This window comes from Budorcas taxicolor, chromosome 19 (assembly GCF_023091745.1).
Source record: "Budorcas taxicolor isolate Tak-1 chromosome 19, Takin1.1, whole genome shotgun sequence".
NCBI lineage: Eukaryota > Metazoa > Chordata > Mammalia > Artiodactyla > Bovidae > Budorcas > Budorcas taxicolor.
The window spans coordinates 42822900-42836922 of NC_068928.1; the positions used below are offsets into that span (position 1 = coordinate 42822900).

The window sequence follows — 14023 nt, forward strand, 5'->3', positions numbered from 1 at the left end:
TCTGCAGTGTCTGTGCCTGGAGCAAAATCTGAATCTGTAGATGCTTAGTCAGGATTCATTAATGAAAATGTTTTAAAAAAAAATGAAACATGAAAAGGCTGTTCTTTTACATTACAACTTACGTTTAGATTTAAACTTTTTTATAAAGTCATAAAAAATCTAACAATTTGTAAGTAAAATTTCTTTGAGAGGTAAAACCCTCAATTATTTTATGGATAAAATGATGGCTGTCAAATAATCCAGTAGAAGGACTTCCCTGGCAGTCCAGTGGTTAAGACTCCACGCTCCAAATGCAGGGGACAGAGGTTTGATCCCTGGTTGGGGAACTAAGATCCTGCATGTGGCATGATGTGTTTAAAAACAATAATAATAATCCGGTAGGGAAAGGGCATTGCTATAACAAGATTAGTCCTGAGTTGATGGTAATTATGAAGACAGTTGATGGGTCTTTCAGGGTTCATTGTATATTAATCTCTCTTCTTTTGTAAAGGTTTAAATTTTCCCATAATAGTTAGATTTTAAACATTAGTTGACTATAGTCAATCCATATTGGGGGTGTGGAAGAGTATAGCTGAAATGAGGGTAACTTTGAGTTGATCATTATAGTTAGATCATCACTATTCTCCACTTTTATGTATATTTGAAATTCTCCATAAAAGAAAAAAGTAGACTGCCAAAAAAAAAAAAACCCTGAGTAAAGGCCGTTGACTGGTACACCTGTGTAGTTTCTTGGCTAGTGTTTCAGCCTCTAAATTGTTAAAACAGATCTCATAGAAACCCTAGGTTGCTCAGTTTAGGAAAAGGCATCTTTTCCAAAAAAAAAGTATTAGAACATCTTCAAGCTTTAGTAATATAAATTCCCCAAGGGTAGAGTCCTACTCTTAACTCATCTTGGTATCCTACTAGTAGATATGTAACAGCAGGTATCTGTTTAATTAAGCAGTCATCATAAAGTTCATAAAATCCAAAGGATTTTACAAATGTTAGATGATTTCTATGAATGTGACCAAAATTTACATTCTGTTTGCAAACATATGACAGTGAGATTTGTTTTAAACCACCTGAAAGTAAAAAGTGAAAGTGAAGTCGCTCAGTCGTGTCCGACTCTTTGCGACCCCATGGACTGTAGCCTATCGGGCTCCTCTGTCCATGGGATTTTCCAGGCAAGAGTGCTGGAGTGGATTGCCATTTCCTTCTCTAGGGGATCTTCCCAACCCAGGAATCAGACCCGGGTCTCTCCCATTGTAGGCAGACGCTTTACCGTCTGAGCCACCAGGGAGCACCTACTAGACTGTAAATGGCAGAAGAGCAGGGACATTATCTTCTCATCCACTGCTGTATCCTCCTAGCCTAGCCCATATTAGGTCCTCACAGACATTAGCTGATTGAATGTTTATGCATTTACAGAACCCTGTCTAACGTGTGTTCTCTCCCTCACCCATCCTGTCTTCTCTAGCCGCACAACATGGAACCACAGGTTACACTAAATGTGACTTTTAAAAATGAAACTCAAAGCTTTCTAGTTTCTGACCCAGAAAATACAACTTGGGCTGATGTGGAAGCTATGGTGAGTGTTTGTTTTGTTTCTTCATCCTTTAAGCAGGGATATTTTCCCCTAAAGTAGTTATTTTTAGCCATGCTTCTTAGCTGTAAAGTCTGTCATATTTACCATTTCTGAACTTTTTGGAAAATAATTTTTGTCAAGGGTTCTGTGTTCATATATATGTATCTGGTAGAGGAAACAAATTCGTCTTGAAGAGTTTAGAAAGGAAAGGTAAAACTTTTTTTAAGTGAAATAGGACTTAGAAATTCTTTCCTTATAGATACAGCCTAAGGAATGAATTGGTGTGGGCCCCACCCTAACCAGGCCTCAGGTTAATGTTCTCTTGATTGAGAGCAGATAGGTTACTGTGGGTTTTGAACCACCAAAGATACAATTTGTGTTTCTCAAGATCTGATCAGTTGCTTTTATTGGTAGGTCAAGAGGATGAGTGTCTCAGAGTTGAGCAGGAAAACTGCCACAGATGTTCACACAGCAGCTCATTCTGTTCCGTTTGTTGTTATTGGTGCCTTTCCTCCTCTAGGTTTGCCCTTTGTTCTGTTTTTGTTTGATTTGTGATAGTGAATGTTTTACTTCCTGTGTAACTGTTTGTCTAATGAAACTCTGGTTAGAAACCTACTTTTATCAGGTTATGCGTTATGGTAAGACATGGTGGAGAGACCTCAAAAGATGATCTGATCTAGTCCTCTGTCTTCCAGGAAAGATTTCTTTATATTTATTTATACTGCCTGGACAGATAGTTATCCAGAAAGTTGGATCTTGTTTGTCAAATGATCTGAAAATCAAAAATAGCTATCTTTCTTTTCCTATTAGTTAAATGAGCTGACAGCTTGCCTTTTTTCTTTATGGTAAATTTTAAATTACTTTGTATAATATGTGCCTGTTATAAGAAATGAAACAATCCAGATATATATAATGAAAAGATTAATATCCCTCCACTCCCCTCACCCTTCACCCACTATTTCAACCTCTTTAGGAATAATCAGTGTTAACAGCCCTGTATGTACTCTTAGTTGCAGCATGTGGGATCTAGTTCCTTGACCAGGGATCGAACCCAGGTCCCCTACATTGGGAGCGTGGAATCTTAGCCACTGGCCCACCTGGGCAGTCCCTGACCATCCTTTATATTATGATTTCTAGGGTTCTGTTGCAACCTGCCTTTTTGATAACTTGATCATATAGTGTGCACATTTTATTTGCAGGTAAAAGTTTCGTTTGATCTGAACACTATTCAGATAAAATATTTGGATGAGGAAAATGAAGAGGTAAAGTATATTCTAGTACCCATGCCCAGGTATCCATAATAAGGATCTTATTTCTCAAGAGGGGTATGTGTTCAAAAATATCAGAATACTATTTATCTCATTTGTGTAGGAGTTTAAATATATTTGATAATTGCATGTTTTAAGCCAACTTGTGGCATCTGAAATGGAGTTGAGAAATAGGAAAGCAGCATTGAAGAAGAAAATCTGAGAAATAACTTTTAAAACTACATAGTGATCTGATGTTCAACTATATCACAAGCTGCTATTCAGTCTATAATAATAAAAAATAATGGCAAACCCTCATTGAGTGGTTATAACGTGTCACACTAACAATAGTACTATGTGTGTATATACTGTTATCACCATTTCTGTTTTATTCATGAGGAAACTGAGGCACAGAGAGTTTCAGTAACCTTGCCTAAAAGAGCAAAAGCTGGGAAGTTAGTAGAGTAGGGTACCACTCATACCCTCTGACACATACTCCATACTTGCTGGCTCCAGAGCCCAGGCTCCTAGCCACTATACCATGCTGCTTCTCAGTGGACCTGAAATAAAGGTAGATGTAGTAGTTAAGCAATAAAATTAATTATTCACAGTTAGTTCAGGTCCTGGAAAAGTGGAACCGCTAACCTGAGATTTTGCATCTGTCCTGTGAGGCTGGATATGCTGAATTGCTCAGTTGATGAGGGGCTTATAATTCACTGTTGATTTTTTCCTTACAGGTATCCATCAACAGTCAAGGTGAGTCCCTAAGAAAATCTATTAAGCTTTATTTAAAATTTTAATCTGGTCATGGGCATTGGTCTTTCTATTTACACTCAAATCTTGTTGCAGTAATAGAGTAGAATTTGGGATAAATGCACTCATTTACCCATGGGCATTAGATTCATGGCAAATCTTTATTTTTTAGCAGTTTCTGTGTGTAGGTTGGTACCTTGATTGGACCCAAAGGACCTCTTTAATGAGACGTTCTCTTATATTTAAGATGCTAATCTTTTGAAAATACACTTCGCAGTTCAACACATTTAACTTGTTATCCTGGTATTGTTTTTTCCCTTGACTTGGTGTACATGTTAAAGTCCATGTATAAATAAGATGGTTGTTTTCAGAACATGGGTGCATTTTCCATAGGAACAATGTTATATTTTTAACTGGCTGAAATGATAGTATTAACATTATCTTTGAACTTTGTTGAGTCTTGAGCTTCGTTAAGCCTAGTGTAAGGGAACTGGATTGAGTTTTTTTAATTGGAAGGCTCCGGTAGCAAAGAGAGAAGGATTTAAGTGGGAGAACTAATCTGCAAGGAGCTTCTATTTATGACAGCATGAGAATGGAGTTTGTCAGCTAAAAGGTAGTAGCTGTTTGTGTATAACAATTGGAAGCTAAAAAAATTTTTTTTTTGTAAGCTAAGAATTTTTAAAAGTAAGAATTTACTGTGCTTAATTGAATCTTTTGGGCTGGTTAAAAAAAAAAATCACAGTATGTATTTTTGTCCTTTTAGGAGAATATGAAGAAGCACTTAAGGTAATGATTATTTCATCTTATTTTCAAATAATTCAAAAAATATTTATGGACTAAAACTTGACCCTGAATTCCATTGGCCATGGGGAGAAACTAATGACTGTAAACACAGCAAAACCCATTTTTAGGGAGACTGGGTTGAGTTTGGCATACCACACAACAAAAAGTACATCCTAATGTAAAGATTCTTTCTGATGATCATGGCATCTCATTGCTGATCTTGAAGCCACCATCCTGGCATTTCAGAATTCAAAAAACTCTGGATTGATGCTTTCTGGTTCACACTTTTCATCTCCTTCCTTCACTTTGTTCCCTGTAGAATATTACACTACAATGTGAAAGGTGTAACCATGCAGTTACAAATATCCTCTTGTTTATCAGTGATCAATTAGAGCATTCCTCAAGGTCACTTATTTAAGGTGTACTAAGCTGACCTTTCATTGACTGTCCTTTGTGAACTTCTAATCCAGATTAAGTCATTTTCCATAATCACTTTTGGTCTAGGGAGAGAAGAAGGGAAAGGCAAGATTTTTTTTTTAAATCAGGAGCTGGATTTACCCTTTCCAGTTGATGGTCAAATCTGCTGTTCTGGGTGCCACTTGTTTCAAAATTTAGCCAATTTTTTCTTTTTTTTTTTTTTTTTAAATGTCAACTCAGATCCTTTAATTTTCATTAAACCAAATCCAAGAACTTTTCAATGTCTTACTAGAGGACTGCCTCACAACTGAACCATCGTTTCTGGAGGGGAGGAAACCACAGCTTTGGGGACATGACTGAAGTTTGGCCACGTCCCGTCATAAACGCTCCAATATCACCAGGGACAGAGGCTCAGTGAGACGCCTTCTGCCCCACCTCCCTTCTTGTTTTTTTTTTTTACTGACAAATCTGTATTTCCCAGCCAGTCTCTTGGTGTTTTTTTGTTTTGTTTTGTTTTGTTTTTTAAATTTCAGTCCACCGATGCTGGGACCTTCTTCCCCTGGGTGTGTCTCTTGGTTTTAGATATCTGTGTCCTCTCCTGGTTTCTCATAGTTGAAATACCCATCTGTGTTAAGAATTTTTCATGCTTTGTAATTTCTCTCTGCCCCAGTTTTCATGCAATCTTCCTGTTTGCTCTTTGCTTTGAAGCTGTTTTCACATGATGTTCCCTAACACTCCTTTACTGTTCTTCAACTCTTCCAGGTTTTCAGTTTCCCAATTCTCAGAAGCTACAGTAGTTTCACTAAAAAAGTCTTTTTAAAACTTCAGAATTCCTCTACCTTTCCCACATTCACTATTTTACCCATTCATTCAGAAATCTTGGATGTCAGGAGTCTAGAGTTTATATAAGCCTGTCTTGCCCTAGGAAGCAAGACTTCTTTTATATGCATAGTTTTTACATAATTACTATATAATAGTTAAAATCCCACATTTATATTTTGACACAGTTTCATTATAGTTGTTTCTTGAGCAATTTTTTTCACAGACTCTACCAACTATTTTAGAAAAAGCTTCTAGGTTTCTGGCCTGGAATAGGAGTTGACATACTATACTTGATAAGTTGGTTGTGTCTGTGTGTGTGTATGTGTGCATCAGTTCAGTAGCTCAGTCATGTCCAACGCTTTGTGACCTTGTGGACTGCAGCACTCCAGGCTTCCCTGTCCATCACCAACTCCAGGAGCTTACTCAAACTCATGTCCATAGAGTTGGTGATGCCATCCAACCATTTCTTCCTCTATCGTCTCTTCTCCTTCTGCCTTAATCTTTTCCAGCATTGGGGTCTTCTCCAGTGAGTCAGTTCTCCGCATCAGGTGGCCAAAGTATTGGAGTTTCAGCTTCAGCATCAGTCCTTCCAATGAATATTCTGGACTGATTTTCTTTACGATGGACTGGTTGGATTTCCTTGCAGTCCAAGGGACTCTCAAGAGTCTTCTCCAATACCACAGTTCAAAAGCATCAATTCTTCGGTGGTCAGCTTTCATTATGATCCAACTCTCAAATCTATACATGACTACTGGAAAAACCATTGACTAGATGGACCTTTGTCAGCAAAGTAATGTCTCTGCTTTTTAATATGCTGTCTAGGTTTGTCATAGCTTTTTTTCCAAGGATCAAGCATCTTTTAATTTCATGGCTGTGGTCACCATCTGCAGTGATTTTGGAGCCCCAAAAAATAAAGTCTCTTACAGTTTCCATTGTTTCCCCATCTGTTTGCCATGAATCTTAGCTTTCTGAATGTTGACTTTTAAGCCAGCTTTTTCACTTTCCTCTTTCACTTCACTTTCTGCCATAAGGGTGGTGTCATCTGCATATCTGAGGTTATTGATACTTCTCCTGGCAATCATGATTCCAGCTTATGCTTCATTCAGGCCAGCATTTCACATGATATACCCTGCATATAAGTTAAAGAAGCAGGGTGACAATGTACGTCACGTAGACGTACTCCTTTCCCAATTTCTCTGTTGTTCCATATCCCGTTCTGTTGTTTCTTGACCTCCATAAAGATTTCTCAGGAGGCAGGTAAGGTGATCTGCTATTCCCATCTCTTTAAGGATTTTCCACAGTTTGTTGCGATCCACACAGTCAAAGGTTGGGTGTAGTCAGTAAAGCAGAAGTAGAGGTTTTTCTGGAACTCGCTTGCTTTTTCGATGATCCAACGGATGTTGGCAATTAGATCTCTGGTTCCTCTGCCTTTTATAAGTATGCTGCTGCTGCTGCTGCTAAGTCGTTTCAGTCGTGTCTGACTCGGTGCAACCCCATGGACTGCTGCCCACCAGGCTCCTCCATCCATGGGATTTTCCAGGGAAGAGTAGGGGTGCCATTGCCTTCTCTGGTTTTCTAAGTATATATATATTATTTAAAATTTTTTCTGAACATTGTATTTCATCTGAATTTAAATGATAAAAGTATTATACCTGTCACTCAACTAAAAGGTTCTTTCAGTTCTCCAGGCCAGCCTTCCTTCAGAGGTAAATAAATAAGAAACAGATCACCTCACGCCTGTCAGAATGGCTATCATCAGGAGGGTCACAAATAACAAATGATGGCAGGGCTGTGGAGAAAAGAAAACACTTGTACACTATTGGTGGGTATGTAAATTTGATGTGGCCACTATGAAAAATAGTCTGGATGTTCCTCAAGAAACTAAAAATACAACTACTGTATGACCCAGCAATTTTACTCCTGAGTATATACACAAAGGAAATGAAGATACTAATTTGAAAAGATGTATGCACACAATGTTCACAGCAGCATTATTTATAGTAGTCTAGATAGGGAAGCAACCTAAATGTCCATCAACAGATGAATGGATAAAGGTATGTACACATACCACCAGTTAGTTATTGTTTAGTTACTAAGTCATGTCTGACTCTCTTGCAACCCCATGGATTGTAACCTTTCAGGCTCCTCTGTCCATTAGATTTACCAGGCAAGAATACTGGAGTGGGTTGCCGTTTCCTCCAAGGGATCTTCCTGACCCAGGGATCAAATGAACATTTCCTGCATTGGCAGGTGGATATCACTGAGCCACCAGCGAAGTCCAGGAATACTAGTCAGCCATAAAAAAGAATGAAGTTTTGCCATTTACAACAATATGAATGTAGCATAGTGAAATAGATCAGGAAGAGAAAGGCAAATACTGTATATTGTCATATATGTGGAATCTAAAAAGTAAAATGTGAATATAACAAGAAACAAACTCACCAATACAGAAAACAAACTAATGGTTACCAGTAGGGAAGGACAAGAAAGGGGTAGAGGATTTAGAGATGCAAACTATTATATATAAAATAAGCTACAAGGAATGGAGAATTTAGCCATATCATTTTATCATAACTATAAATGGAATATGATCTTTAAAAAGTATGAGCTACTAGGTTATATGCCTGAAAGCATATAGTATTATAAATCAACCATACCTCAGTTAAATAAAAGAAAGGAGGGACTTTCTGAAGGTCCAGTGGTTAAGCCGTCACGCTTCTGAGAGGAGGGGCTCACGTTCAATCCCTGAATGAGGAACTAAGATCCCACGTGCCCTGCAGCTTGGACAAAAATAAAAAGCGAAAGGAAGAAAAGGAATCATGTATTTAGATGTAATTTCTTTTTACAAAAACTATTTGAATGTTTTCAGTATAGCTTAGCAATCCAGTTTCTGTTGACAAATTTAGTTCAGTGTTAGGAGGGGTAGTACATACCCGAACTCAATAGCCAACAGATATCTTAATCCTTTCCACCAGAAAGTGCTGGTGGAAATTCCCGAGTGGTCCGGTGGTTAGGACTCTGAGCTTTCACCGTGGAGGGCACAGGTTATCTGGTTAGGGAACTAAGATCCTATGGTGTAGCCAAAAAAAAAAAGATGATACTGGCCTTTTTAGTAAAGCTTTAGAGCTTCTTCTCTCTTTCCTCCTAATTCTTGTTCTTCAATAGCACAGTTATCTTGTACTTGTTCACATTCTTCCTGTGCTTTAAAATTATTTTTTAAATTATTATTTTTTGGTTGCACTGGGGTTTTGTTGCTTCATGGGGGGCTGTCTGTTTCCAGGGGCTACTCTTGGTCGCACAGGCTTCTCATTACAGTGGCTTCTCTTGTTGCCGTGTAGAAGCTCTAGGCATGTGGGCGCGGTAGTTGTGGCACACAGGCTTAGTTGCCCCATGGCATGTGGGATCTTCCCGGACCAGGGATTTAACCATGTGCCCTGTGCATTGGCAGATGGATTCTTATTCATTGCACAGGGAAGTCCCTCTTCCTGTGTTTTTTGGTATGTTTTCTTTTAATTAATATTTTTCTTTGGAATAGCAGGAGAGTTTACTCTTATGCTACATTGTTCTTCTGGCTGAGACTGCTCAAAGCTCAGAGTTCTTTAGACAAAGCCTGATCAGTACTACATTGTTCTAGCAAATGTTGATCTACTCATCCTTCTGACAAAGGATGGTCAACTTCTAGTTCTGACAAGGACTGGTAACTTTTCTAGGTTGCTTCCTGAATCTTTCCTCTTTAGCTAGTTAGAGATATTTCAAATGATCAGGATATAAATCTGTGAATTGAGATTCCTGTGAGGTTTAGGCCTTCATCTCCTGCCATAGCAATTTCTTAGTATGTTGCTGACTTTTTAGTTTTCTTCAAAATGTAAAGCTTTCCCTTGCTAGGAAGGGAACTTTCCTTGTGAATTTTACCCACAGAGGTCTATAGATGATTGGTGGTTAGGTCACCACGTTTTCTATTTCAGGTTCTTATTTCTGAATCCGACCGGTAAAATTCATTTGCCATATGTCCCAAAACTTGTTCACCACCTTGCTGCTGACCTTACCCTGGCCACATGTTTAAAGCTTTATTAGAACACAGTCATGCCTGTTCATCATGTTTTGTCTCTGGCTACCTTTGTGCCACAATGGCGGAGTTGAGTAGTTGTAGCAGAAATTGAATGGCCTATAAGCCTAAAATACTTCTTACATGGCCCTTTAAGAAAGTTTGTTGAACAACAAGAACCTCCTATATAGCATGGGGAACTATATTCAGTGTCTTGTAATAACCTATTATGGACAAGAAACTTGAAAAAGTGTGTGTGTATATGAATTGCAATCACTTTGCTCTACACCTGCCCTGAGTCATTGTAAATCCACTATATTTTAGTTAAAGAAAAAAGGAATTTTGCTGATCCCTCACCTAAGATAAGAGCTTTCAGATGTTTTGGCCACAGAGTGCTGTTTCTAAGTGGAATCTTCAGAAGTCTAATGTGTGAAAACAGATAAACAGAAAACAGATAAACAGTTCTTGTCACTGGGTAACTAGTGGGAGGAGCTAGAACCCCACAGACTTGACCATTAATCTCTCCTTGGATGCTGGAGTACCTTCTTGAAACCTCAAATGCTCTTTGAAGTAGAGTTTTTAAAAATAGAGTGTTTGAGAAGATTCTCTTCAAAAAGAGGTGACCACTTAAGCATGCTTCCCAAAATACTGTTCTTAGTGGGAAGGTAAAGACTTACCTATGGGACGTAAGTTTAACTTTTCTGAGTCTTAGAATTGACTTTTGTTGAGACTAGAATCCGTAAATGGAGTTCTCCATCATAAACCAGTTAACAGATGGTAACTGGACAAAGGTGGTAATCATTTCACAATGTATACCAATGTCAAATCATTATGTTGTCCACCTGAAACTAATGTTCTGTCAATTACACTTAAATTTTTAAAAATCAACCCAATTAATGAAACCCAATTAATGAAAACATCTCACCTAATGAAGAGCTACACTAAAAACTTCGTTTTTAACAAAACCATTCCTAGTTAACATTCTTGGCAAAGAAACAGCAGGCTGAGCATTAGCATATTTGTCATTTGACCTAATTTTAAAAAGCATGAATCCTTGGGGATTTATCACACTACTCTTTCTACTTTTGTGTATGTTTGAAATGTTTCATAATAAAAAAGTTTGAAACAATGCTCCCCCCACCCCCAAAAAAGAAAGAAATCATTTTGAGGAATAGGTATAGTCTTGGAAATCAGCAGTTTACCTCTCTCTCAGATAAAAGAATATTAAAAATATATTACAGATATACAAAGAAGCATAAATCATGATATTTTCCAGCAAATGTTCCCATACCTTTTCTGTTTTTGTGGCTTTGAATTTTTATTTAGGAAAAGAATCACATAATATTGTTTTTATTTCATAACTTATGCTCTCAGATGGCAGTTAAGCAGGGAAACCAACTGCAGATGCAAGTCCATGAAGGGTATTGTGTTGTCGAAGAAGCCCCACCCCCCATTGGAACAGAAAAACGACCAGTTGCTAGGACAGGAAAGAAGCCCCTTGCACATTATTCTTCACTGGTGAGAGTCTTGGGGTCAGACATGAAGACCCCAGAGGATCCTGCAACACAGGTACGAAGGGAATGACCTATCTCTATGATTTTTCTGACCTGTGTTTCATTGTCTCTGGTCTAAGATTTGAGCTGTTCTTCAGAGGTTTGGGAGTTAATTGTGACTGTCTCTGTCTGACTTTTTGAACTGGTAACAGTGATTACTTCTGGAGAGGACCATGAATAGGGTGACATTTTTCTTATACTTTTTCATGCTCATTTTTAAAAACTATACATTAATATTATTTGATGAAACCTCAAAATAATACATTATAGGACAGTTACTTTAAACAGAAGAAAAAAAGTATCTTGGATTTGTGTTTACTTGCAGCAGCTTCCACCTGCTCGATATAATCCAGACCAGCCTCAAGACAAGCCCCCTGACTGGTTCACAAGCTACCTAGAGACAGTGAGTGTTCTTTCCAGCTTGGGTTCAGCAGCACTGTTGGCACAGATGGATTGTTGACGAAATAGAAAGCTAGCTCCAGAGGGCTACTGCCTCTGGTACAGGTGAACAAAGAATGGTAGCTAATAATTTCCAAACTACAGCAGTTCCAGTCAAGAAAGTTCCTGGCTTTTGCAGTGATGTACTAGAAAAGGGGTGAGTTTAAGTATGTAAGGGAAAGAGACAAATTTCTGTCCTTGAGAAGGAAGTGTTAGAAATTTACTCATCAAAGGGCTTCTTGATATTTGCTTTGAAGCCGCTTCAGCTGTGGAAGGATTAGACTTTTTTTTTTCCCTATGTTTCTGTCCATTCATTCTGTATCTATTACCTGATTATTGTGTTCTTATACCAGAGATGGTGAGGTTTCAGGTTTATTTTATATTTTCATGCCTTTTTCCAGTCTTGGAACTGAGAGAATTCCACCACCCCCCCCCCCCTTCTTCCCCTCGCCTCTTCTGTATTCTAGTTCAGAGAGCAAGTGGTTAAAGAAACGGTTGAAAAGCTTGAACAGAAATTACACGAGAAGCTTGTCCTCCAGCATCCATCCTTAGGTTCGTGTCCCTCAGAAGTTTCAATGCCTGTTTCAGAGGAAACACTGTTTTTGCCAGAAAACCAGTTCAGCTGGCATATTGCTTGTAGCAGCTGCCAAAGGAGTATCGTGGGTGTGCGCTACCAGTGCAGGTAAAGCAATAGCTTGGGAATGAACACCCCTTAGAGCGGGAGGTTCTAATGTTCTGGGGGGGTAAAGGGTGTACTTACTCTGAGCATCAGACACAGCAGCTCTGTATTGAAAACAAGCTACTCTTCATCCACAAGAGAAAATAACTGTTTGAAGAGTGAGTAATTAGATTGCTGTGTTCAGATATATATTTGAATTGAGAGAGCCAGACAAGATTAAGTTCCCCAAAACAAAATTGGATCCCCAAGGGTTGTCTCCCTATTCCAAATGCTTTCATATCTTTCCTCCCATAGATTGTCCTTTGAAGTAGATACAGGTGAAGTGTCACTATCTTCATTGATTCATGAGGATTGAGACATGGCATGTGTGGGTGGCATGCTCAGGTTCCCACCTCAGTGGTGATAGAGCAAATATATGGAAGTCTGGGTCCATATCTCCTGACCTCAGGTCCTTCCTACTGTGCCATTCCTTTCCTCACAGCCTCTGCTCATCCTACAATATCTGCGAAGATTGTGAATCGGGGCCGTATGCCCATGACTCCAATCATGTCCTGCTGAAATTGCGGAGACCTGTTGTGGGTTCCTCTGAACCATTTTCTCACTCGAGGTTCTCTACTCCTCGTCTTCCTGCTGCTCTGGAACAGGCCAGGTAAAACCATATATATATGGGGTGTTTGTTCTCTGGTTGGCTTCTTGGTTTTGGTGACAGAGTGGGATCACAAAACTAAATAGTCTCCTGGACTTCCCTTGTGGTCCATCCAGTGGTTAGGACTCTTCGCATCCATTGCCGGGAACACAAGTTTGATCCCTGGTTGAGGAACTGAGCTCCCACAAGCCGTGTGGCACAGCCAAAAGAATACCTAAGAGTCTCCTTAGTTCCAGCTCCTTTCCAGTTGATGTGCGGTGACAGGGATAATTATCTGGAGCTAATGAGATAAACCAGAACTGCAGAAAGAAATTAAGAAACTAAACTAGAAGCAGATGCTGATGAAGACCACAGGTGGCTCAGAATAGCTTCAAGGTTTATTTGTGAGATTTGTATTTTAAGACTTTTTTTTTTTAATCTCACAGGCTCCAGAAGCAAGTTGATAAGAACTTTCTTAAAGCAGAAAAGCAAAGGTTGCGGGCTGAGAAGAAACAGCGTAAAGCAGAGGTCAAGGAACTTAAAAAGCAGCTTAAACTCCACAGGAAGATTCATCTATGGAATTCGCTTCATGGGCTGCAGAACCCCAGATCTCCTTTGGGCCGACCTGAGAGCCTGCTACAGTCAAACACCCCGATGTAAGCCCAGGGCCAGGGCAGGAGCCAGAGCTTTAGGTCCAGCCATCTAAAACTGGAACTTAAGCCAACTTCTGTCTTATTTATTATTGCTAACTCCTAAAACTCAAACCTTTAAAACTTCCCATTTTCTGATCTTTGTGTTCTTAAAGGGTGGTTTGCTAGTTATCTTTGACACTTCCTTTGTTGCCTTCAGAAAAACAGAAACCAGTAAGGTTCAGAAACTGGTGTAATCTCTCTTCACTGGAGGCAGTCTGGATTTGAAGCAGAAGGAACAAATGTTTTAAGAGCCCAACTCTCTAGTTGTGGTATTTATGGACCCTTTCAGTTATCCTCACCATAGCTTTTTAACTTAGGAGTCAGGTCCCCTTGTTTTGTTCTTTCAGCTGTGCCATATGGCAGGTAGGATCATAGTCCACTGATCAGTGATCGGACCCGTATTCC

The 14023-nt window shown here is 39.1% G+C and overlaps 1 protein-coding gene across 2 annotated transcripts in view; it reads left to right on the forward strand.

The window, feature by feature from the left end:
* Positions 1–14023, forward strand: part of NBR1 (NBR1 autophagy cargo receptor) — a 29106-nt gene that overhangs the window by 2495 nt on the left and 12588 nt on the right. For both annotated transcript variants that reach the window (XM_052658419.1, XM_052658418.1), the window contains exons 2-10: positions 1457–1567; positions 2764–2826; positions 3549–3567; positions 4328–4350; positions 11006–11200; positions 11510–11587; positions 12090–12304; positions 12783–12950; positions 13373–13582. In XM_052658419.1, coding sequence (XP_052514379.1) covers positions 1466–1567; positions 2764–2826; positions 3549–3567; positions 4328–4350; positions 11006–11200; positions 11510–11587; positions 12090–12304; positions 12783–12950; positions 13373–13582 — 1073 coding nt within the window. In that variant the 5' untranslated portion in view covers positions 1457–1465. The remainder of the gene's footprint in view (positions 1–1456; positions 1568–2763; positions 2827–3548; positions 3568–4327; positions 4351–11005; positions 11201–11509; positions 11588–12089; positions 12305–12782; positions 12951–13372; positions 13583–14023) is intronic.